Below are 25,912 nucleotides of genomic sequence, written 5' to 3' on the forward strand. Positions count from 1 at the left end.
TCAGTCTTAAGATAATTTTTTGATCTGCAGATACAGAGACCATTCGTAATCTTGACCGCTGATAATGTGCATGATGGAAACAGTTACCTGGGTCTGACTAGAAATGTAATAACATGCAGTATATTTTGAAAAGTTTAACATCGGTGCCACCTTTCCTGGAACGGATGCAAGTACCATTTTTAAAATTGTTTCCTCATAGTCATGATGACGGTGTATCCTTAGTTTCTTGTAATTCTAAAATATGTGTCTGAATTGAGTTGAGAATAGAGGGCCAGTTGAAGTTGTTAAATCATAGTAGACTTTACTAAATGACGCCTGAAAGTCAAACAAAGTCAAACTGATCTGTAAAAATCCTCTACAATATATTGAGGTCATTTAAACATCACATTTCAGTTGGATATCTCTCATATGTGGAAGCAGTTGTTTGGTGATGACTGGTTTGTAAAGAACATGCATGTCTGTGAGCTTATTTCTGTTTCTAATGGAGAACATCTAACCATGCTGATGGCAATAATCACGTGATGAACACACAGCCAATCAAAAAGCATGTTATGATTGATTCGAGCATTACGCTCCATTATTTTGTTCTTCCTCTCCATATTCAGTATTTCGGAAGTGTAATCGTATATCGGTCATTCATTGTACGTGAAAGAGCTATGAAATAATGTTCTGTATTTTCTTTGTAAAGGTGATCTTCTCCACATACAGTCCTTTAGGAGGTGTAATCCAATATCGGTCATTCGATGCACGTGAAGGCGTTATGAAATAATGTTCTGTGACCGCTAATCTAGATATAACTCCAACAAAACCCCAGTTTTACAAACATCAAAATAAGTTCATATGTACAAAAAATAACTCATTTTATTGTTTGGCTATGCTTTTATTTGAAGTCAAGATTTGATATTTAGTCAAGTTATATTTTGAATAGAAACTTTGACATATATGTGCAAAAGCTGAACACATTTTATCAGCATCACTGGATGGAAATAAACAGTTGTATTATGCAAATAAGTAACTGAGATGTAACCAAAGAACTGATGGAAAATTGAAAGCATTTCTAACAAATAGCCATATCTAACAAAACATTTTCCTAAAACTAATCAAACATAAAGATATACATTGTAGAAAAAATAAAAATTTTAAAACTGATATTATTAAATCTGTAAATAATTCTTCTTCAAATGTTTTATATTGCCATATTACATCATACCTATATATATATATTTAAACAATAGTCTATATCCACGTTAATTGCTTTTATCAAAAGAGCAGAAGAAATTAAAGGTTCTGGACTTGTTTTATCCTTACCTACCTGTATAAGATATGAAATCTAAACCAATTATCTCGGGACAAACACCATGTAAGTATCTAAGCTTAGAACATTTAAGTGCAGGTTAAGTTACATACACATCCTGCTCTCATATGGAAGTTTTTAATACGTTTGTATTTATTGTGAATAAAATGCTCATTACGAAGTAATTCAATAACATTTATCCCTCTTCAGTGTAAAAGAGTGAGGTAATACTTAATCTACATGTCATTTGTTTAAAATTGAAATTTATTTTCATGCAAGACGTAGCATGCTCATGACGTTGACTACAATTCAAAGAAACTAACATTTTAAACAAATTGTCAAATCAAAACAAAAACATGATCATGAATAAATCGATTGGAATAAAAAATGTTGACACCCTGTATCCATGAAACTGGGACAGTATGTTTGCGAACTTGGAAATGAACGGAAAAAATATGCAAGGAATTCTTGGTATTACATTCACAATACCAAACAAACTTCTATGGGGTTAAATGTACATCGTAAAATCCAACTACATGTACACCAAATTTTGTTTCTCTTAGATATTCATATTTTCTGAGAAAACCCCTCACAAATTCTAAACAATTTTAGAAGATACGAAGTATAAAACAAATAATGCCTGAATAAAGAATTCCGATGAGTGAGTAAAACTATCAGCTTAAAGTGTATTGTTTTCACAAGGTATAAACCATCTTTTTTGCATTTTTTGAAGGCGACAAAGTTCCATATTTCCGCCTAGAGATGGACCACATCTCTTGTTTTGACCTTATGTTAGTTGTAATATCTAACAACATAACAAATAAGAGCACCACGTTGAATTAGGATACTGACGCAAAAGCAACACTTTAATCTCGCTTCCACTCCTTCGTCGCCACAGGACAAAAATTGCACGTACTGAAACAGGAATTGCTATCTGGAAATCAGATTTAAAAGCATCGCAATTTTTCACATATAGGAACAGAACACCATTGTGATTGATAAAAGTATGCAATTACTGTACAATATGGAGTTATTGCTAAAGGGAATATCAATGCAATTTATTAAGGTATACATTATTTGGCCACAAAGATTGCGAATATAATTGATAGAATAGAGAGTAAATACCCTGAAACATGGACAAATAGACATCACTACATATAGTACAAAAAAGCATAAGTACTAAAAGATGATAACATATGATATAGGAAAATTATTTTGGGTCTATTTTTGATGACGATGTTTTATCACAGCTGTGCATTCAGAAAATACACAAAGTGCGTTTTAAGGAACATATTAATAAATGACTTAAGCTTAAGAACAGACTTAAAAAACATTTCTTCAGGAAAAAAATGTAGTGTGCAAGTTTTTGTACCAAGTTATGTCGATAAAAATGATCTTACTATAATTGTCTCATGTTTCATATAAAGCATATCACATATCACAAAGCATACCAATTGACACCTCGTGCATGTATGAAAAATAACTAGCTAAATGACATAACTCTACCCTTCATTATATGACCTTTCTGGGAATTACATGAAACTTCACCAAGCTTATCACATGATGTTACCATCTAGCTTGTAACGTTATAGCCTCTGGATTGTCACGTCACAGCCAGGCCATCACATGGCACTTCATCTGCCTCATCACATCTTGTTTACTGGGCTGGCCATAGATGTTACCCAGGTAAACAAAAAATGGCCACCGGTGGTTTTCGGTATCAATATGCTAAGATGTCCGAAGTTGTTTGACTTAAGTAAGGGGCCGTCACAAAAATAAATAACTTTAAAAAGTCATAAAACTATAAAAGAAAATGTTCTTTGCCACAAAATCCTTAATAAAGCCATTATATACAAGATTACTAAGTTTTTCAACTTTGTCTGCTAGAGATCGATCTGTCTGTCCACGTACACAATATAGTATCCGTTACAAACAAAATGTCGTTACTTACTGCCTGGGTCGACTTCCAGTGATAATTTCAATGGGTCATGCTTATTCTATCCCAAAAAAATCACATCAATCCACTCCATGTCACAAAATGGAAACAATTATTGATGAAACACTAGACACATCGCTAAGTGAAATTTTGCTGAGATTTTAAAAAATGACTGTAATATTTCATGCGAATGCTATTTATAATGACAAGGCAAACTAAAGCATTTCGGCTGTTTTTTGGATTTTCAACATAATGACATCAGTATTTGTTTGAACGGGAAATTATTTTAGTTGATGGAAATATTGTATGAATGTAAATATAAACATTGAACTGTTGAAAGATGGAAATATACAGTCGATGTGAATACAATTTGGGTGACAGATTAATGATCATATCGCCCTATTGGGTGACATTCTATTTATCTGTCATCCAAATTGTATCCATATCGATTGTACACTATAATGACACCTGGTAACAGTGCATTATCTTTATAACATGAAAATTTCACCTAGCTCATCACATGACAAATTTCTCTGCTAGTAACACGACAATATCAGCTGATTCATCACATGACATTTAACGTATCACCTTAACCTTGACATCGTGATATATTAACACATCTTGTGAAAAAATCTATCTTGCCAATTCAAAACTGGATGCATCTCAATTCTATTGTGCTTTTTAATTTATCACCTATGACTTTTCATCTGCTGCTTCATACTTCTTATCATGTCCTCGACATATCATCAATCTTCTTAAATGCCATTGTCTCGTGCATTTTATAAGAAAGAGTGTAAAAGTAGGTTGAGATATACACATAGCGCTGAAAGCTACACACATTTTTGAAGCATTGTTACTCAAAGCAACGTCAACAACATGATACCCAATTTTTTAAAATTCATCTTTTTATCTTGTTGAAATCCATGTTTCTAGTTTTGTCGAACACATTTAGCCCTTTGAGTTATCCTTTTCTTGCGGTTTTACAGAGTTTATCTCCCCTTAATAAGGGGCATCTGCCTTAGGCCTATCAGATGCTGATGGAGTTTGGAACAACTTCCGGGTCCAGCCACTCATACGGTGGGTTCCTCGTCTTGTTCTTCTCTTTTACCTGTTTACTGATTTCCTTCAATTCTTCACGAAACCTGAAACAAATCACATTACAATTTGATCAGGTATACAAAAAACAGGACATTGTATCAGAAATGGTTAATATAAATATTATTTAGCGATCATTATTCAATGCATGTAACAATATTCTATATTTAATATCTATTACTTAAGTACTGTTTTGAAGTTTTACACTATTGATAATCGTAAATACCATAACTTATTTCCTGCTATTTTTAAAGAATGGGAAAATACGCGGAAAAAAAATATATACTTCAAAATCCAAGTTTTCCATTATTAAAAATCTGTTTAACTGGTACGTTTTGGTAACACTGCAAAACAAAAACTATTGAAAAAAAAAATAATTTGGCTTGGGCTATTTAGAAAACCTTTGTTTGTATATTCAATGTGAAACTGATATCTTTGCAAAAATTTTGATCAAATCTACATGTGATTAAAAAGTCCTTACTCTTGAACAATTTTTCTTGCTGGTGGATCAAATATATATTGGACTTCAAAGTCACCCAGGCTCTTTGTTCCTTTGTCACTAAGGATCTTGGTGACTACCATCACATCTAATGTTGTTGGTTTGTCTGGGAGGGCCTTCAAAATATCTTTCTCTTCTAAGGGAGTCTAAAGATATAAAAATTCATTCAATTTTTTTTTCTGATGTATTCATTCGCATTTAAAAAGTATATAAAGAGTCATGAAAATATGTCATCTACTTCATACATTTGAATACAAAATGTATATGAAAGTGTCGTCCAAATATTTGTTATATACCACATGTATTTTGTATGAAATTTTATATACTTAAACTCTTGATCTTTAAAATCCATTGATGTTGAGATGTCTAAGAAATTCCTCAGCTTTGAAAAAAAAATGTGTCGCTTTGGTATTTCAGGACTGTGAACTTACCTTGTCTGTTGGAGGTTTTCCACCGAGAGACGCAGGGTAGTTTGGAGGAAAGGCGTACTCGTCATACTGTGGGAAGTTGGTGGCCGCGTGGGCGACACTACATGTGTAGATGATGCTGGTAAGTATGATTATCAGCTGGTCCTGGTTCTCAATTTTGCCATTACCAGGGACCCCCTATACGTGTTAAATATGCAGGTGTAAAACTTACAGGTGTAAACATAAGTATAATTTATTGTGTATACGATACGAGTGAAGAAACAATGTTTCAACATAATTCTACTTTGTATAACCTTATTTCAATTAAGTGCCATGTTAGATGAGGTCAAATGAAAGCACCAACTTCCTAATTGCATTGAATTCATGTTATAATAGTAGTGGACTGACCAGTATTCCACAGCCGCCTTCTTCACGAGGCTTGACCAGCTCACTTGCCCAGTTCTGTATCTCCCAGTCGCCAGTGATCTTGTCTGGTGTGTCTGTTACACAATAGATTCAGTGTTATTTTCTTAATAAATTCAAACATAATTGATCAACTTTAGTTTGCATAGAAATGTCTATCCATTAATTCACTAATACCTAACTGCCAGGTATGATGGCGTTTATAATTAAATCGAAAAAGATACTGTTAAAAATGTCAATTAGCATTTTGTTGGGATCTCAAAAATGGTGAATAATCAAAAATAAGAAAAATATTGTACTGAAGTTATCTTTCACACCATGACATGTTGTTGAACAGTTTGATTAGCCGTCAATATATGTTGACAAAGTAGTGTTTCATCTGAACTAGCTTCAGGAATAGAAAATAAGTTTAAAATGTGGCTTCATCTCAGCTATAAACACACACGTTGTATATTGGACAGTTATTGTCAAATTAAATCGGTGTTTAATTCCATATCATAGTTTCTCTTTATATCACATTGTAATTATATATCCGACTGCACAAAAGTCACACGAGTGGAAAGCATATTTCAACATAATTTCAAATTTAGATAGAGTAGGGTCAAGTAATGATTTAAACTGCTCCATACAGTTGTTCCGTCTTTCTAGGATTCGTTAGTTGACTCACCATAATAAAGATTCACGTATTTTTTGACGTATGTGTTGATCGCCCAGTACAAAGGGAGAGCATCACTTCGGAAATGGTAGCATGGCAACACTTTGGAATTCAACATCTAAAACAGAAGATAACTATTTCTTAGGCAATACTTTTTAATTCAAATAGACAAGGATTCAATCAAACGGCATATTTCTTTGAGCAGAAAAGTCAAATTTTGTTTAAAGAATTAATTATTATTTGCTATATGATAATTGATAATAATTCCGCTTTTTGAAGGAAGATAAACTGGTTAATCAAACAAATTTGGGCTATGAAGCCTAACCACTCTTTCATGATTTTAATGAGAGATCTTGACGTGAACAAGTCTTACCCCACGAGCCTTTAAATCTTCTGGCAATGTGCCGTGCTGGTCCATTCTCCAAACGTTGATCCTATACAAAATAAACAAATTGTTCAAAGCAGCAAGTTCTAATGACTCAAACAAGTTACAATGTGCAGAAAAAAGGTATCGGCAAATTGTTTCAAATTTGCTGTGTCTTACTGGTGAAGAACCGTCATGTTTTTGCTGCCTTAATGTTTCTCCACCAAAGAATTCGCCAACACCTGACTCTTTTTTGATGCAATTGAGTTCTTACAGGAAAATTATCTGTTAACTCATATTCTTCTGTCCGCATATGCGAGTTTTCAGTCCCAGATAATCTCATTTGTTTTTCGAACAGTAAGCTAACATACAAAAGGTAACATCCACCTGATTTCAAATCTAATTTAGATCTCAATCTCACAGCTGAACAATGGTTTACATTTATCCTATTTTTAAAACAATTGTTCAACAGTTTTAGTACACCTACCCTCGCCTGATGAGTTCAAACATTCCCTTTATGCCAATGTTCATGGTCTTATCGACCCAGCCTCCTTCTGATACCAGTAACTCAAGGCCACGCCTACAAATAAAAACATGTAAAAGTGTTTTATTACAGAATTAATACTGTTCGCGTTACTTCATATTTTGTATTTTACGCACATCAGATATGGAAGAAAGGAATGACTTACGTGTTGATGGCTATGAGATACAGGTAATGAGGAGCCAGGAGTTTAAACAGCGGGTGTGACTGAGAGATGTTTCGGTGTGTCACTACTACCACTCCCTCCATCAAAAGATGGGTAAACCCTACAACAGGTTTTGGTAAGCTATGGTAAGTATACATATATCCATAGAATATGAGTTACTGTTACTTCATAAAACGGTGTATTGTGTAAGAGGTAACTATATTAATTAGTCATATCTAAAACGTAAATCAACTCTGTGCATATGATCTTCGAAGCAACTATTATGACCAGTTCTTGATACGTGTATATCAATAGCAACTACATTCTAAAAAAAAACATTTCTTTTAAATTGTTAGTTAAAACAAAAATCTAATTATAGAATAGTTTCCCTTCCCGTGATACCAACACTATTTCCCTTATTACTATCCCTTCATACCTAGATGTGTGAGGGACTGATGGTAGGATGCATCCGCATTGTTAAACCACATCTTGGCCATCATCCACGTCCACAGTGGATCTGTGGGAAGGAAAACCTGAAAACACACACGTACACATAACTCCTCACCGCAATTTACTACAAAGGCATGTTATCAAACAGATCTCGAATTCCTTACGTAATGACCTCACATATCCTTTTGTGATATATATATATATATATATACATAGCGTGAATATTGTAATAAGTGAAAGTCATTATAATGTTGATTATAAATTAAATAAATATTACTATTGTTTGATTATTGAAGTACGATAAAAATTGATAAAGATATTTACAAAAATATCGTTTTTTAAATTACATTAAAGTTCAAACAACCAGAGTAAAGCTGTTTTTTATTGATAGATATTCAACTTTTCTTCGTTTAGTATATGGTATTGATAAAGGAACATGGCATTCGATCATACTCATGGAATCTAATATTTGCATTAACGACATTATGACATGTTTTTTTCCGAAACAGGATTCTTCTTCTTCTAATATAGAACCAAAGTGATATAATCAATTTTTACCAACTTACCGGATTGTCTTCTGCAGGTTTTTGTTTCAGCTGTATCGCTATGGGAACCAGGTGTTGTTCGCCATTCAAAAAGAACAGTGCCAGGGGGGCACATACCTGGTAAACAGATTATTAAGGTTTCCGTCAAACCATTATGACCAAATTATGTCAAATATGTACTTAGTATTGCTCAGTTATTTGAAGTGAAATTTATGACCTCTGCATTGCAATTATTACATATAAACTTTGTATGTTTTAATATGAACACGTTTCTCACGGTCTCCCCAGATGTTTTGAACACTAATAATTAAAATGATAATTTCGAAAATTATGTTTGACGTTTTTATAACTAAATTGTCACCTTCTTCAGAACGCTTCGAAAAATTATGTGTGACATTGTCATGTTCATCAGAATGACCAGTATGGAGCGTATATGCCTTGAGGTATACTACAGTGTACGAGACTTGTTTCACTAAAATCTTATCGTCATTTCGTCAACCTACTTTCAAACTAAGTGTACGTAAGATTTTACCACGGCCGAAACGTCTTATGATTTCATTGTCATCAAACTGACAGTGTAGTCATTGGAACGTTAGACCTAATTTCTTTCTCGGTTGTGTTATAGGAACCTCTTTTCAATATACGTTACTAACATAATGAAGATGTTCCTTGATACTCTTATATTAAAATTTTGATGAATGAAATGGGTTAGGCACTCAAGAATCTATATCCCTATGTACAAATCAGAGAGGTTAAAAACTAGGCCAATTTCAACTGATTTATTCTCACCATGTAATTATCGTTCTTACAGGGAAGACCTTCCAGGATCTTGTAGTCGACAATGAAAAGTCGGTTAGAGTCAAACACCTGTTGTAGTGTCCATCCTTCCAAGAATGGTCTCAGCGTGTCTTCTGTCACCGCAAGACTGAGAAAATAAGACATGAATTAAAAGTACAATATATTTTTATTTGTTGTTTATATAAAATGCAAATACATAAACTTATATCTATTTTCCTGTTCGCTGTTAAGATATGCGTGTATTTATTTAAACTGGATCCAATGTCCAATTGTAATCATACCACTGTTTACATATAAACTAGATTCACTACACCACAGTATACATGTAAATCCTATTTGCTATCCTATTGTAACTATACCACTGTTTACATAAGACCGGAAAAGCATTTTTTATAAGTAATATAAGCCAGCCTGTTTCAGGGATATGAACTAAATCAGCAATCCAACTATATATATATATATTCACCACCCTGCTGTGTCTGAGTTCTGTAGAGAAAACGTTGCAACATGATAACTTCTCCACTAATATATATGTTGGCTTACTGGTGTTAAGTGAAGGCCAGGTTACTATACAGGTACTGCATAAAATTGTACATCATTATATATTAAAAAACTTCTAATGGTCTTCTCTGAATATAAGAGGGTCAGTTATTTCACCTCGTTAGAGATTTATAGGCCTGATCTCTCGTGATACCGCTAAACATGTCTGACAGTCCCTTTCACAGCTGGGGACTGAGCAATAAATATAACTCCGAGTATCCAAACAGTCCATCACATTGCTATTCCTAATGTACGTGACCTCAGGAATTTCTAGATATAATGATATGAGAAACGTTTGATTTTTTACTACATATGATTTACCCCATGCCACAAAATGTCACATTTGCATGACCAGCTAATTCAGGACATTAATTTCAAATTATCGTAATGTATAGATTGAATTTAGTGTCATGTATAATTGATGTCATTGTGATGCCTCATAGAGAACTTTGTAATAAGCCAAATATCAATGATGATAGGACACAACAGTCAAGTGAAGGATAATGAAGGAATGGCATAAAAAGCTATTCCTCTGAGGTCAGTTCTGACTATAGTACCAATGTAAAGACATCGCCGTCGAATATTCTATTCTATATTTCCTTTTATATCAAATGTCACCACAAATGTCACAAATATTGGCTAGAACATAAATTCTAGTTTTGAAAAAAAAAATAACATAGAAAATATAAAACTACGTGAAAAAGATGTATGTTTCCGTGAATATTGTCACTACTGTTGCTGTTGGGAATATGCAGCTTTCCGAAGGATTACGCTGTAAGTGAGCAATATGAATTATCTCGATATTTAAAGGTTCATTAGCCCGGTAGTTCAATATATTGTAATTTCCATATCACTGATAATTTTCGAAAAGCCTCATGTTCTTGTGCTTAAATTGAGCCATGTCCCAAATTGAATGAATGAAAACGTGTCATGCAGGAAAACATAGGGGATTTAAAGTCCATCAACAGTGTCTAACAAGACAAATTGGATCACACCTCTTAATACAGATTTAGTGAAAACAGTAGAGCCAAGTAACGAATTACACTGCACCTTCGTAGTGGAAAAGAAGTGGGCAAAAATCCAAACGAATGGATACAGGGCCGAAAGCATTAAAATACCGTTTCAAAAATATCGCGGTCTTCACAATGAACATTTTTGATGATGTACATGGAATTAAAAACGTTTTAAGAATGGTTTAATCGTTTTGTAAAATATTAACATTAATCAAATATTGGGAAATACATTGCAATTCAAAATGAACAACCCACATCGTTAACAACCAGAGATGAAAACCGACAGCCATAATGTACCACTAACAACTTATGGACGCATTACCCTAGTTCTCTAGTCGTATTTCTCCACTCAGCATACCTTGTGAATTATGTCTAGTAGTTAACCTGATTTAGTTTCTACTTTAGAAACCTGGAGAGATATTTTATAGCTACTTCCCATTGACTTTTCATGGCGTGCAGCTTTCATCAATGTCTTGTGCCAAGATCTACATTCCATTTTAGCGTACATCATAGAACCAATTCTATTTACATTTGAATTGGTTTAAAAGTACCCCGTGTTCTCTGTATGGTTTGTCCCTAAAATGTATATACCATACAATGTTCTTGTATAAGTATCTTTCCCACTACAGTTCAGCATAGTGGTTCTATAAAGTACTCTCTGATAAGATGACTTTCAATTTTATGGGCTCTCTTTCCACTTCCCTCGACACTCAGAGCCATTCTCTTTTCCGCTTCCTGGCAAAGGCTATGTTAAACACAATTAAAAGTTTGTCCACACCTCATCACTACATGAAACAATTAAAAAATTTATCATTCAAGCATTGACAGTACCACCTTACGAATTACTGTTAATTTCTTTTTACTCTAAACTTTTATATATCCTTATTCATATTGAGAGGGACTTATGATCCATCTTATTCAACCCAATACAGCGTCGGTCGGTCTGCCTGATAAGAGTAGAACATTTCCTTGTGCACCATTCAAATTTAACAACTCCTCTGGCAACGAAATGTATTTAAAGTAAAATGCACAGATTGACACAAATTGTTATTCTTAGCTAGATGCAATAAACATATACTGTATACAGTTCTAGGTGTTCTGCACTAAAACTATGACATACAACCTCTCGATTTACAGAACCATATCTTACATAGCTCAATGCCAAAAACATTAGAACGTGTCTAACATGTTTCGTTCTATCTGAAAGTTTACATAAGAACTACACTACCTTCCTCAAAATATGTTCCCTTAGATCTAACTACAGTGATGAACGGTAATTAATGACATATCATAACAAAACGCTCGTTTGCATGCTTTTCCTCAAAATTCTTTATTTTTTTAACACGAAAAATGATAAAAACGACGGTTCATTAGGGAATATCCACTTGCAGTTTTATAACAGCTTTAACTATTCGATCTCTTTTCCCATCTGTCTCGTAGACAGAAAATGAATGTATCTATATAAAATTTTACAGGAAGATGTCTCTACAATGCGCAATGCTGTACATCTGAATGTCTTTTGAAATTAGCTGAAGAAATAGCTTATGACACTGATGTAGTAGTAAAATTATTTTACTCTAATTGTTAATAAATACAGCAATCAAATACAAGGGACCCGTCCATTTTGTTGCGTCTTTGATTCCAAACAGTCTAATTGAATCTGTTTCAAGTGTTGACCACCAGACTGTTCAACTATTTTTCTCTCGGCATGTCAATGTTTATTCAGGGTCAGAAAGATCAAATGCGGATATCTTATCAATTCTAGTGGAGGGTCAAAAAAAGAAATATTCGGTTTTAAAAACAAAAGAAAATAACTAAGACTTCAAACATTGTCATCTGAACGACAAATGTGGAACCTGATCTCAAAGATATCAAATAACACAATGGGTAAAGGATGAGATAATACTCAAGTGCTGTGTAAACTTATGAGGGGATGAAAGGCACAAGACAACAACAAAAAAGATAACAATTCATCAAACAAGTAAGTCGTCCAATACATTTGCTCACTTTTTCCGATGTAAATAATCCCTACCTTCTCCCAAACCCAGATTTGTTTTTTTTTCTTTTAAATTTTTTTCCCATTTATTGACATTATGTAAATACCTTCCCATCCTGCCCGTCCTGACAAGGAAGTATTTAGATGGCAGTAAGATTGAACACGCAATAGAGCTTCACCACAAAAGTGGTAATAAACAAGGGGTAATAAACAGAATGTGACCTTTTCCAGCCAACTTAATAATACTTAAGGGTTGTAAATTTAGACTGATATTACATATATACGATATGTATATATAGTATATCCTACCTGTAAGGATGTAACAGAAATCTAAAATGTTGCATCATAAAATATACTAATGTCTCATTTCTATACTGTTATTATTTCTGATTTGCCTTATCTTCCAAAAATGCTGTTTCACACCAACCCTAACTAAATACTACACGCATTCGCCATGGCACAAATTGATCTTTAGCATCACTCAATGTTAATGTCGCAAATCTGAAATTGAAATAACAATGTTGCAACCGTGTGCCTAAAAACATTGCCGGTATCTCCCACATCTTAAGCATGTCAATTCTAAGTAAACAGACACCCAGGAAATTATACACGTAAGGCTAGGTGTAGATAGATAGGGAGGGGATGTCAGCAGAACCATTTGTAAGGCAATAGCTTTGTAATTAACAACATTATCTAAGGCAGGTTTACATGTAACAGGCAGTAAAAAAATCCACAAGCCATGCAGCCAGATGTTCTACGGTATCTGGATACAATCATACGTGTATACGTATTGCACATATGCTTCTTTAGCATCACATTACAGATACAATAGCATGGAGCCGTATTTCGTCTTAAATGTCACACTTTTTGTGATTTGCATTTTCATATTGTAAAATTAGAAATTAAATTTCTAACTCCCTTGACAAGCATCTGTGAATCGATTGAGAGTGCACTTTCTCACTCTCTAAATCATTTGTGAGAAGGCATTCTCAATCACCTGACAGTGGGTCTTCTGAATCCTTTGCCAGCAGGTCTTCTGCATTAACTGAAGGTAATCTTCTGAGTCTCTCGACAGTAGGTCTTCTAAATCTTTGAGGCTAGACCTTCTCAATCGCTTGACAGTGGGTCAACTGAATAGACTAACAGTGGGTCTTTTAAATCGATTGAATGCAAACTGCTGAAATGCTTGGGAGTATGACCTCCTGAATCCATTGAGAGTATGATCTTTTGAATCACCAGGGTATGACCTTCCGAAACGCTTAAGAGAATGACCTTCTGAAATGCTTAAGAGTATGACCTTCTCAATCGCTTGAGAGATTGACCATCTTAATAGACGGACAGTAGGGTTTATGAATCGTTTGAGAGTAGGTCTTCTGAATTCATTGACACGCCTGTCGTTTGTGTATTTGAGAGTGGGCCCTCTGAACCCTTGGACATGAATATCTTTTGTAAAACTGAAAGCGGACCTTCTGAACCGCTTTACATGACTGATTTTTGTATAATCGTGAACGGACCTTCTGAACCTATCTATTTGTCATATTGTTATATAATGTTATAGTGAGCTGTAATGTTATACAACTGTATCCCCAAAAAAACTTCAATTAATTCATGTCTCATCATAAAAAACATCTGTATCAGTAAACTGAAAACTAAAAGTATGTAAATTGTTATCTGCTAAGTTAAGATAACTTACTTTTCCGGAATTTTGGTGCACAGATTGATAACGGAATGGTTCATGTTGGCGGTTCTCTGGAGTCCAAAAAAGATGTCATTGCTCCACCTGGTGGTACTCTACAAAGAAAAATAATGTAACAAATTTAACAAGAGTGCCATGGACACAATATACGCCGTCACAAAATATAAAGATCAAGACTGGTCCTTTTAATTATCGCTTCTAACATGTCTGTATACATAAGCTCGGTCTGTGAGACCAGTTAGCTTAGCTGGAAGAGATCATAAATGGGCAAAAATCTTACAAAAATCAAAGAACCGAAAAATCGCCCCTTCATGCACATCTACCCAATGTAGTAGTAACATTACGCAAGTTTCGTGAAAATCTGATGATTAGTTTAAGGAGGAGTTGCGTTCACAAGAAAAGTACGTACGGACGGACAGACGGAGAAGATGACGCCAATATACGACCACACAAGAATCCACACTATTGAATGGGGTGACATGTGGCTTATACCTCAAGCATGAAGTACTTTCAACAATCTGCTTTTATGTTATGACTAATAATGCAGGAATTATACTAAAACTTTTATCGAATTTATTCAAATGTTTGATGTCATAAAATGTGTAGTGATGATGATGATGTGTGTATTTAACAAAAGAATTACATCAATGTCATTCTTTATGTATTACTAATACAACCAAGAGAAAAGTATATATCACAGCCCAGTGAACACATGGTATGCTGTCTACAATTCTGTCACGGCAGGTAAATTATCATTAACGATCTTACAGAAAAAAAATCCTACCACACGCACCCTGTATGGTGATATTAACAAGCTTACAGCAACAACCTCCTATCACATCCACCCTGTGTGGTGGTATTTACAGACTTACAGCATCCTACATTACCTACCTTACGCCTACTCAGCTCTATTTACAAACATACAACAAAGAAAATCCTATCATTCCCACCCAGTGTTTTCAGCAAAGAAAACCCTACTATTCACATCCTGTGTGGTTGTATTTACATACTTATAGCAAGTCTCCCGAAAAATTCTATAATTAGCTGTTGGTGGTATTTACTCCATCAGATTTAAAACTTCCTCCATTTATCTGTATGGTGTTATAATTAACAATTTTTTAGTTAAGAAAAGTACATAAATTTAACTGGATGTGGTGGCAGATACAAAGTTTCACCGAAAATAAAGCCCCATTAATTCCAACATTGTGGCGGTATTTAAAAGATTACAGTGAAGGAAAAAAACAGTATTTACAAAATTCCCCAGCTTTATGATGGTATACATGAACCAAGGTAAAGATAAATTTTATAGCATTGTCTACCTTGCCTTTGAGGTGATAGTTCCAGTGCTACAGTTAGAGTAAAACCATGCATTAGTTTGTGTTCACTGCGGTGAACAAGTAACAACATTTCTCTGTACGTTTAATATTCATTCAAATTCATAAAACATTTTTAGTGTAAATCTTACATCTGCTATTTTTTCATTTCATATCTACACAAAAAATGTAATAGTAGTCAGATTCATCTGCACATAGTCGTATATGTAGGTCAATGTTTTTGTACTTTTATAGATAAAGACAAGAATGTTTTAAAAGATCTGGTAATATTAAGTGAGAGATGACCTAACCCACAAATAAATGAAATATTCAGCTTTATGTGCGTTGTTCACTAAACACTACAAGTATGTGTCCTGGTAAGTCACAGTTAAAGCTTCACTGCATGATTTAGATTTCAGACTTTGCATAACAAACAAAATTCTTTCTGTCGTTTGATAGATTACTAATTTCCAATGATATTTTTTTCCTATATTCACATAAACCTGCAAGTCATGGTAGTATTATCCCCTTACGATATTCAGGCCTGTACAATGAACATGCATCATCATAAAATATTCAGACCTGTACAATGAACATGTATCGTCCTAAAATATTCAGACCTGTACAATGACCGTCTATCACCCTAAAATATTCAGACCTGTACAATGAACATTTATCGTCCTAAATTATCCAGACCTGTACAATGAACATGTATCGTCCTAAAATATTCAGACCTGTACAATGAACATGTATCGTCCTAAAATATTCAGACCTGTACAATGAACATGTAAGTAGTCATAATACCCAAATGTTACAGTGTTTATTTATTTACACAGACAAAGTTTATGGCTACCAATACAAACAGGTAAAAGATTAAATGAAGCTTGGTAAAAAAAGATGTATAAATTATGTAGCAACGCGATCTCGCCTTATGCTGAATTGTTGGTCAGAATTTTTAATGTCTTTGATAGAGGCTACACTGAACGTAAACGATAAGATAGAGCGGCGTGTGTGAAACTACAGGATCTCTTACAGTTTATGGCAGACAATATCAATTTTCCACCAAAAAGAAAAACAGAAAATAATTGTCAAGAAAAACAGAACTAATCACTCTTCAGTTATATACCACACACAAATATATATATATATATATACTCTTAGATTCTTACAGTAGTCAATGTAGATCAAGGCCTTTCTAAATATGAAGGTTTTTTTATCCAGACAATTGTTTTTTTTTATGGATTAATTCGGTAAAAAGAAGTGACAACTATTACCATTAACATTTAAACGATTTTTTTTATTTATCATTTGAATTGTTATCAACTGTCTGTGCTAATAATTAGCCGGGTTCGTCAGTATACATTTATTATGGATGTTACTATCTATATATTCCATGGTTTGGTATATAATTAGATACTGTGTTTCTTCTGATATCTTTGTGCTATAGATTGCGTTGTAATATGAATGAGCTTTAAGACTCAAAACTCAAAATTAAGCGTCAAATGGTTATAATTAGAGGCGATTCAAGGTAGGGATCGGACCTCTTTTGCTCAAATGTATGTTAACAATACAATATCTGTTGTAACTGGGAAATGCATTGGCATTTAAAACAAAATAGACACTCAAAAAATATATATATGTATCTGACCTGTATTAACAAACCTACAGATGTGAAATGTCGGTCCATATTCATTTTTTTCAAAAGCCAATTGTTAACTATAACCAAACTTTGAGTAACTGGAGTCGGGCCTCCTTTTTTCAGTTTGTATTTTTCTTGTTTGTTAAGCATTGTTTTTATTAAGTGGGCGGGAAAAAATCCCATAACTTTTCTTTAAAAATCCACGATTTGCCACTTATAATATACAGGAATCGTTCTTAGGGTTGGTTAAAGTTCACTTACTGCTGGTTCCTTAAGGATCTCTGAGGTGTAAACATTCTTCAGATGAGACAGACTCTCCCAGGTGCCACTCACTAAATTAATGATTTTGCTCTGAGCAATCATCTTGATTTTCCTCGTTGCAATGTTCCACTGTGAAAGAAAGATACTAAAGTTATACAGGTGGTAATGCGTCAGAATTGAATTAATATTTTCATAAATGAGTTTTAAAATGGTTTGTAATCTTTGACCTCTCGTTTTGTTCGGTTTTATATTGTTTCACGTCCTACTAGTTTCTATGGTCATTTAAGGATAACCGCGCTCTTTACGACAGTCGAATGAGTGTGTTTTGGCAGGCTGTGATAAGCTGTCTTGTGATAGTGCGTAATGAAGTTAACTTATGTTGCTGCTACTCTGAAGTATACGACCGAAGGCACATCCTAGCCGGTCACATGTTACATAATTAGCATTTTAAAGACTCAGGTTTGTCCTGGCCAGCGGATAAAACCCAGAGAATTCTTCATAAGTACGAACGCCCGATAAAGGCCAAAGGTGGTCGTTCAAGGGAGACGTTACAGGAAAGTTTTTTAGGAAAGAAATGATCAGGTACCATTTTACGTAATCAACATGTTAATAGATAAGCCCTAAATCTCTGTATCACCAACCCAGTACAGCCTTGCTACATCATCACACACTCAGTACAACCCGGATACATCATCACCCACTCAGTACAACCCGGATACATCATCACCCACTCAGTACAACCCTGATACATTATCACCCACTCAGTACAACCCTGCTACATCATCACCCACTCAGTACAACCCTGCTACATCATCACCCACTCAGTACAACCCTGATACATCATCACCCACTCAGTACAACCCTGCTACATTATCACCCACTCAGTACAACCCTGCTACATCATCACCCACTCAGTACAACCCTGATACATCATCACCCACTCAGTACAACCCTGCTACATATATCACCCACTCAGTACAACCCTGCTACATCATCACCCACTCAGTACAACCCTGCTACATCATCACACACTCAGTACAACCCTGCTACATCATCACCCACTCAGTACAGCCCTGCTACATCATCACCCACTCAGTACAACCCTGCTTCATCTCAGTACAACCCTGCTACATTATCATCCACTCAGTACAACCCTGCTACATCATCACCTACCCAGTACAACCCTGCTACATAATCACCCACTCAGTACAGCCCTGCTACATCATCACCTACTCAGTACAACCCTGCTACATAATCACCCACTCTGTACAACCCTGCTACATAATCACCCACTCAGTACAACCCTGCTTCATCTCAGTACAACCCTGCTACATTATCACCCACTCAGTACAACCCTGCTACAGCATCACCTACTCAGTACAACCCTGCTACATTATCACCCACTCTGTACAACCCTGCTACATAATCACCCACTCAGTACAACCCTGCTTCATCTCAGTACAACCCTGCTACATTATCACCCACTCAGTACAACCCTGCTACAGCATCACCTACTCAGTACAACCCTGCTACATTATCACCCACTCTGTACAACCCTGCTACATAATCACCCACTCAGTACAACCCTGCTTCATCTCAGTACAACCCTGCTACATTATCACCCACTCAGTACAACCCTGCTACAGCATCACCTACTCAGTACAACCCTGCTACATTATCACCCACTCTGTACAACCCTGCTACTTTATGTCAGACTTTTTATATCCCTGCTTCATCTCAGTACAACCCTGCTACATCATCACCAACTCAGTACAACCCTGCTACATAATCACCCATAATCAGTACAACCCTGCTTCATCTCAGTACAACCCTGCTACATTATCACCCACTCAGTACAACCCTGCTACAGCATCACCTACTCAGTACAACCCTGCTACATTATCACCCACTCAGTACAACCCTGCTACATAATCACCCACTCTGTACAACCCTGCTACATAATCACCCACTCAGTACAACCCTGCTTCATCTCAGTACAACCCTGCTACATTATCACCCACTCAGTACAACCCTGCTACAGCATCACCCACTCAGTACAACCCTGCTACATTATCACCCACTCAGTACAACCCTGCTACATTATCATCCACTCAGTACAACCCTGCTACATCATCACCCACTCAGTACAACCCTGCTACAGCATCACCCACTCAGTACAGCCCTGCTACATCATCACCCACTCAGTTCAGCCCTGCTACATCTCAGTACAACCCTGCTATATTATCACCCGCTATATTAGCAATAAAGTCTTAATTACTCTTAATTGATATGTTTACATTTGGGATAAACATATATTTGCAACACAAAGGGGGTGTTTTGAACAAGTTGATAAAGTTGCTTGTAAGTATCCTTGTTAACCTGCTTGTACCCTAATCTTCAGATTAATTAAAGGCTGTTTGGAGTAACTGCTTTCACTTCTGTAAATAGAGTTAGTAGAATTGTAGTGATAATTTATAAATATCAGAATGATTGAAATATCATAAACCCTCTCCTCCCTACGTGTCCGAACCAATGAACCGCATAGTTGACCTATCAGCTGCATACGAACCTCTCTGATTATCTACAGGTTGGTAAGTTTTAATATCCCTTCGTATAAGATTTATCTGTAACTGGGTCATGTTTTTCTCAGTTATAATCACTGTCATAACTCGACAAAATACACATTTCCTACATGTGAGTAATTCTTCATCCGACCACCAGCTCTGACGGCCAGAGAAATAGGCAGGGGAATAGCATATAGCTTGATGATACAATTTCCTGAAGCTTTGGTGAAGGGGGGGGGGTTATAAGGAGTAGTGATGTAGATATCAGATTGAGCGCAAGACACTCGGAAATAGATTCAACTCAGATCACATGCAGATAACATAAACCTGTCTGTTCAGCTTCCAAACCTTCGCAATCACTCACATATTTCTTTCAACAAACTTTTGAAAATTTCACGCATGTGCAGGTTATATGTGTGTTAGGGTGTGTAATTCACCAATTTTATAAACCAGCCGTATGATATATTGTTTTGTGTAATGTGTAGTCTACTTAATGGAAAACCATTCATATGGAACACTGTATATTGAGATAATCACTGCCCACATAATTACATCTTAAACATCAAAACAATTTCATCTTTTTTTTTTCGTTTTATACACTTCCGTCTAAATCAGAATCTGAATCAGAACTTGTTAAAAGATTTTTTTAAATATTCATACGTATAATGAAGGAAAATATCTTTAAAAATTCAGCCTCGTGAATCCTTTCTATCTCAGAGTAGCTAAAATTTCTTCCTAATTCGTTCCCTCCTCTGTGGACATTATTGTCACCCTCCCCATGTCAGTACTATCTGTATTTTGTTGCCCCCCCCCCCGCCCCCACCCCTTCCCCAGTCTGTAAAATCAATACTTTGATGTCCACTCCCTATCAGGGCTTTGTTGTTCCTTCCCCTATCAGGCCACGTTTTCCCTTCCCCTATCAGGCTACGTTTTCCCCTCCCCTATCAGGGCAATGTTGTCCCCTTCCCTATCAGGGCCATGATGTCCCCTCCCCTATCAGGCCACGTTTTCCCCTACCCTATCAGGGCAATGTTGTCCCCTCCCCTACCATGGCCATGTTGTCCCTTCCCCTATCAGGCCACGTTTTCCCTTCCCCTATCAGGCTACGTTTTCCCCTCCCCTATCAGGGCAATGTTGTCCCCTACCCTATCAGGCCATGTTGTCACTTCCCCCATCAGGCCATGTTGCCCCATCCCCCTATCTGAACCCTATTGTTTCCTTCCCTATCGGGGCCATGTTGTCAGGGGTTTGTCGTCCCCTTATGTTAATTTTTTACACCCCTTCCTTTCAAAAACCGGAATAATAAGGAGTAATATTATTAATTCAGATTAGTTGATATATATATGACTTTGTTGAAATAACCAGGTATTCAATAAACAGTGGATAAAACAGAATTTCAAAGTCTGGAGTGTGTTGACAGTGCAAGAACTGAACTAGGTACGGAAATTTTCTACAAGGAAAGGAGTCTGTCAGAACATAATTGTCTATTACGTCGACATACACTACAGTATATATACATAGTAACTTACTTTGTAATCAAAAGAAAACTGCTCATCGTCTGGAATTTGTTTAACCTGAAACATAAAAAAAACTTTGTTATCAATCAGTTGAGGCCAACAGTATATAAACACCTTAATTACCAGCGGAGACAGCAGGTTCACTACCTCTACCTAGGATATCTGGCACAGCCTGATATTTAACTACCAGCAGATATATGTAACAAATATGATAAATGATGCAAAGCAACTGTTTATTCTTCTAAATTTACTTTCATTATTCAATACACAACACGTAGAACAAGTAGCTAATGATGCTGATAGGGTAAAATATCTCTCTTTCTTGATTTCAGAGTATGGCCTGCAGAGAGAAAAAACTACCTGTATTAGTTTGAAAAAGCAAAATTTTCAGAGTACTTGAGTTTGCTACGTGCATCATAAATATATACTTTTACATTGCTAACGATATAAATAACTAAAATTCCCGATAGGTAATATTTCAAAAATATTATCAATAATATTTCCACTCGGAGCAAGATTGTGTAAAAGAGTATATTACGTACTGTAACATAGATCAGTATTGTTCTGATCTGATCAACCATAGAGACCTGACCAACATTACCAACCCCACATTCCGTTTTTTTTTTTTTTTTTCTATTATCAGAAAAGTGTCATATATAAGCGGTCTGTTCAGATTTGGAATGTATGGTAAGTGGTAGAGAGTCCTTAAGCTTTTGTCTAATTGCCAGAGACGAATACAACGCTGAGTTTTCAGAAAATTAATATTTGTCAATCAAAAGTTGAATTGATTTAATACATCTCAGATTTTTGTGGTTAAGTATATTGATCAGGTAAGCTGTTAAAATCAGACCCCTACAATTTTTGATACGTCAAACGATGCTTAATTTTTAAAATATATATTGAAAGATATTTTTATTGTATCGCAAATTATTTTCAAACCCTTTTAGGATATACACAGTAAAAAAGTCATCTGTGGTCTGTTGTTATAAAACAGTTTTGTCAATAGCAGACAACAAGGGATTTATATGATACATGTGTCAATAGCAGACGACAGGGAATTCCCGTATCATATGTATCAAATGCAGACGACAGCGATTTTCCACGACACCTGTACAAATAATAGACGACAACAATTTTGAGCGTCGACCCTAATCGGAACGTAGAACACGGTGGTGTCACAAGTCAAGTTGTGTGACGACAATTCGATTCAAGATATTTACACACTTTGATATCTTGTCTGTAGGGTTCTGCTTCGTTTGTACTTATCAAATCATGATGTCTATAGCGAGACTGATTGAAATGTTTCGTTAAGGAGGAAAAATGTCGATATCGACAATGTAACAGAAAAAATAATTATCGTGATTATAACGAAAGGATTGTCGAGAGACATAACATGGGGGAATTCCTGTCAGGAGCGCTGACAAAGACAGTCTGGTGAAACTTGGAGTCAGTCTTGTAAATATAGGTGGTTTTAATCAAATAGTCACATCAACGTTAATTACCGCTCACTCGTTACATCATCTAACAAACATGTGTGGTGTGTACTGTAAGGGGGATTAGGAGTCCGCAGGTTAGCTATAACCTGAGTCCGCTTATCTAGGATTATCTACAGTACATTTAAGTATATGTAACATATCGTATACTGTTCTAAGTTAATCAACTTATTTCCTTTAATCCTCATAAAACCTTTCATCATTCATCTGAAATAGATGGTTGAATTGAAAATAACAAATGCATTTAATTGAGAATTCCCGTCCATTATACGCGTTTCTAGCTCACTGCACTTACAAAGATGTAGTACACTTATTTAACCTTTAGATGGCACACAACTTTTCCGTGAAAATGGCAGCTTTTGTTAAGAAGTCGTTCGAAACTAGGACACAGGATATAAAACATATCAATTTTATCTTACACAACAATTACAACGTATCCCATTTCATATAAATGTGTTAAAGATTTATTGAAAGAATTTGCGACTTTGTAAAATGCAAGTCGACTACTTTTACCAGTGGGAAAAAGATAATAATAATGATAAAAAAATAATACAGAAACCACCAAATGGCGACATGGACGTGTTAGTCCTTGATGGATCTGTTACCATGGCTACCTGTGCGGTGAGGCCTTTGACCTTGACCCCAATAGCGTAGAGTTCCTTTTTGTCTGCGAGTTCCATAGTCCTCTGGTCCTTATTGTCGTCAAACTGGGGCAATGACGTGTCTAGATGACTGATGACGTAATGGTACCCGGGTTTTATCCAGCGATACACCGGAAATACGAACATCCGTTTTGTTGACTTACTTTCCACCATGATCCTTTCTACGTACCAAGCATCCCCTAGACCACTACTGTCCCGCCAAAACTCCACCTTTGACACCGACTCAAAATGTCGAAGATTTTTGACAGAGAATGTATCCGTGCTGCCACTTTCGAAGTCATTCCGGAACCAGTTGTCAAGAGGGTACTCTTTGGACTTCCCGCCATTTTGATCATACAGAATTATCGTCACGTTAGCGTCTGTGCCCGCTCCCTTCCGGTCTCCTGTTCGGACATACACATAAAAGTCCGTCACCTCTTGCGTTCCAATACAGTTCCCCATTACTGTCCTGCTGAAAACCACTTATCCATTGACACACCTGTAATCACTGCGTGTACACCCACCTGTTGGCTAACACATAGAAGAAGTCCCATTCGACTGTTCATAAATTAGGGACAACAGTAGATATAGTATGGCTGTCAACTCGAGCAGACGTGTGTCATATAACTCCACGTGTGTACAGGTAATGTAGGCACGTGTTCCTGAACACTGAATATAAGGGAAATCCGGTTTACCCGAACCCTTCAAAGTCGATCGATATAAACATCACATGACCGACTTGCTGGTATCTGAGACTATATTTATCCTAGTGTGTAAAATACTCCAATACACCCGTTTTAAATCGACACCAAGACCTTGTCGTGTCAAGGACCGGAGAGCATGTATTGTGGGTCTGCAGTCACGACGGTGATAGATATGAGTGCCGTCCAATCTCCCTTCCCCAGAGGATGTTCAATTCTATTATCACGGGTTGTATTGAACATTATGTCTAGCTTTCATATCCTGAGTTTTCTTCTCTATTTCCTTCAAGTCTGCAGTAATAACATTTGTGCTTACAGAGCAAGGATCTGTGGGCGTTATAAGAAATAAATGTAATTGCTTCATAAATTGAGAAAACAATCTTTCAAAAATCTTATTATAACCGTTATTTAATTTGTTTTATGAAGTTGAACCTTGAACGGTACAAAAACCGGTCCGATACTGGTTACGACGATTATGATATCTTTCTGGAAATTTCTGGATACGGCATCTGGAACAGAGAGTCTTGATCCGGAGATGACATTATCGACGAAATTTTGGGGATTGAAAGGTAAAAATGTAGTAACAGTTTTAAATGTACATTTTGTAATTATGGCCTGCCATTAACTAATGAGTACAGATACATTCTAAGTCACGAGACAATCATATGACGTCACTTAGGCGCCATGTTGAACTACGTTACGTCAACGCTTCGCACGTCGCTTCAGATATCATACATTATAGCTTTATGTTAATCATTGAGATCATTATGATTCACACAAAGCATAAGACACAATGATACATTGAAATAACATCTATTTAATGCTGATGGAACTTTTTAACGGTCCCCAGATAATGGACTGTCAACATCTGGGCGACAAATAACGTCCTTTAAATTACCACTCAATTGGTGAGAAACATGACAAAAATTTCAAGGACATGCATTTGATTGCAGCATAACACACGTGTAACCAATTTTACGATTTTAAAACTAGAGCTTTAAATTAATGCCATATTTCTTGTAAACTGAAATTCCATGATGTTCTTGATTTATCTACAGTAACAAATTTGTTCTAAATGTGTGCAATACAAATCAAATCAAATTTATGATACTTATTCTATACAAGCCTACTGTCATGATTTATAAGATATGCATGCTAAAACCTAACTTTAGTCTACCAGTTCCTTGTTAGGCTGGTGTTTGTTAATTCATAGACATGGAACAGGAGGAGGCCTACCGGGACCAACTTCCCGTCACAGTTTAGTTGTCGTACCGGTTAACATTGAAGTTTTCTATTTTTCAGTGTGAAATAGGGCTCACGTAGGAGCTCTTAATAGTTGTGCGCAATATGCCCTAGGTACTGAACTTTACGGGTCAGTGAATGACT

At 35.8% G+C, this 25,912-nt stretch overlaps 1 protein-coding gene across 3 annotated transcripts in view; it reads right to left on the reverse strand.

Annotated features, from left to right (window-relative positions):
* Positions 1–872: 872 nt before the first annotated feature.
* The window catches only part of LOC132543891 (polyunsaturated fatty acid 5-lipoxygenase-like), a 52,372-nt gene continuing 27,332 nt past the window's right edge, over positions 873–25,912 (reverse strand). For all 3 annotated transcript variants that reach the window (XM_060207432.1, XM_060207441.1, XM_060207449.1), the window contains exons 2-15: positions 21,704–21,748; positions 17,611–17,739; positions 14,395–14,492; positions 9,144–9,279; positions 8,376–8,471; positions 7,796–7,892; positions 7,363–7,480; positions 7,161–7,253; positions 6,683–6,743; positions 6,322–6,427; positions 5,640–5,731; positions 5,256–5,429; positions 4,807–4,970; positions 873–4,372 (exon numbers count right to left, since the gene is read on the reverse strand). In XM_060207432.1, the coding sequence (XP_060063415.1) occupies positions 4,258–4,372; positions 4,807–4,970; positions 5,256–5,429; positions 5,640–5,731; positions 6,322–6,427; positions 6,683–6,743; positions 7,161–7,253; positions 7,363–7,480; positions 7,796–7,892; positions 8,376–8,471; positions 9,144–9,279; positions 14,395–14,492; positions 17,611–17,739; positions 21,704–21,748 (1,524 nt within the window). In that variant the 3' untranslated portion in view covers positions 873–4,257. The remainder of the gene's footprint in view (positions 4,373–4,806; positions 4,971–5,255; positions 5,430–5,639; positions 5,732–6,321; positions 6,428–6,682; positions 6,744–7,160; positions 7,254–7,362; positions 7,481–7,795; positions 7,893–8,375; positions 8,472–9,143; positions 9,280–14,394; positions 14,493–17,610; positions 17,740–21,703; positions 21,749–25,912) is intronic.

Source organism: Ylistrum balloti, unplaced genomic scaffold (assembly GCF_031769215.1).
Source record: "Ylistrum balloti isolate Yb309-2 unplaced genomic scaffold, AGI_CSIRO_Ybal_v1 Utg369586, whole genome shotgun sequence".
Lineage (NCBI taxonomy): Eukaryota > Metazoa > Mollusca > Bivalvia > Pectinida > Pectinidae > Ylistrum > Ylistrum balloti.